This window comes from Vigna radiata, chromosome 4, assembly GCF_000741045.1.
Source record: "Vigna radiata var. radiata cultivar VC1973A chromosome 4, Vradiata_ver6, whole genome shotgun sequence".
Classification (NCBI taxonomy): domain Eukaryota; kingdom Viridiplantae; phylum Streptophyta; class Magnoliopsida; order Fabales; family Fabaceae; genus Vigna; species Vigna radiata.
The window spans coordinates 18,149,676-18,150,777 of NC_028354.1; the positions used below are offsets into that span (position 1 = coordinate 18,149,676).

The 1,102-nt window shown below is 33.2% G+C and overlaps 1 protein-coding gene across 1 annotated transcript in view; it reads left to right on the top strand.

Annotated features, from left to right (window-relative positions):
- Positions 1-492: 492 nt before the first annotated feature.
- The window catches only part of LOC106758472 (phenolic glucoside malonyltransferase 1), a 1,873-nt gene continuing 1,263 nt past the window's right edge, over positions 493-1,102 (top strand). Inside the window, exon 1 of the mRNA XM_022780176.1 lies at positions 493-1,095. Coding sequence (XP_022635897.1) covers positions 706-1,095 — 390 coding nt within the window. The 5' untranslated portion in view covers positions 493-705. The remainder of the gene's footprint in view (positions 1,096-1,102) is intronic.

The window sequence follows — 1,102 nt, forward strand, 5'->3', positions numbered from 1 at the left end:
TATAAAAATTAGACTCGTATTTGTAATAAAATTTAATAATTGAAGTTCATATTAACAAAAGAATTAGTTAATAATATACATAATAAATATCAATATAATTTTATACAAATAATTAGTTAATAATATACATGATAAATATCAATATAATTTTATAATAATACTAAATTTTGTCTGATAAACAATATTATTTTACTTTAATTAAATTGGAAGTAAAACTATATTAAAGTAAAAACAATGAAATTCCAAACTAATTCTAATATGTTTGAGAATGTCAATATCAAACTAAAAACTTACAGGTAATAACAAAAAGTTTATAATAAATTTTTAAAAAATAATTTAAAAATTATAAAAAATTAAAAATTCACATATAGTAACCCGTGACCTTCCCTTAACGCCTTTAATAATTTTTTTCAAAAAAAAAAAATAATTGAAATAATTTTTCAAAATTTAAAACATAATTAAAACTTTTTAAAAAATTAGAACATTTTAACACCCTCTCCCGAGGTGGTGGTGGGAACCATCAAGATGAACCGTACAATTTCAATTCACGTCTAGAAATCAACCCAGCTTGCAAAATTTGTTGGTTTATGACAGAGTAATGATACACATTTTCACCTCAGTTGCATCCTCCATCACCATTAAACCAAGGCTTCACCTTTGTTTTATCCAATCTTGAAAGAAACATACACTCCATACTTTCTTCACATGGCTTCCCATAACCTCAAAATCCATGAACAGTGCACTGTTGCTCCTCCCTCTGCGCCCCAAACAACCCTCCCTTTCCTATTCTTCGACCTGCTCTGGCTCAGGTTTCATCCTGTAGAACGCATCTTCTTCTATTCCCTCCCTGTAACCCATTCAAATCCATCCATTTTCTTCACCCAAGTTGTTCCAAAGCTCAAAACGTCACTCTCTCACACCCTCCAACACTTTTCCCCTCTCGCCGGCAACGTCCTGTGGCCCTATGGTTCTCCAAACCCCGTCATTCAGTACAACCCAGGCGACGGTGTTTCAGTGGTGCTTGCAGAATCCGAAGCCGACTTCGACCATGCGTTGGACAACGCTCCTAAAGACGCATCAGAGTCACGTTGTTTGGTGCCCC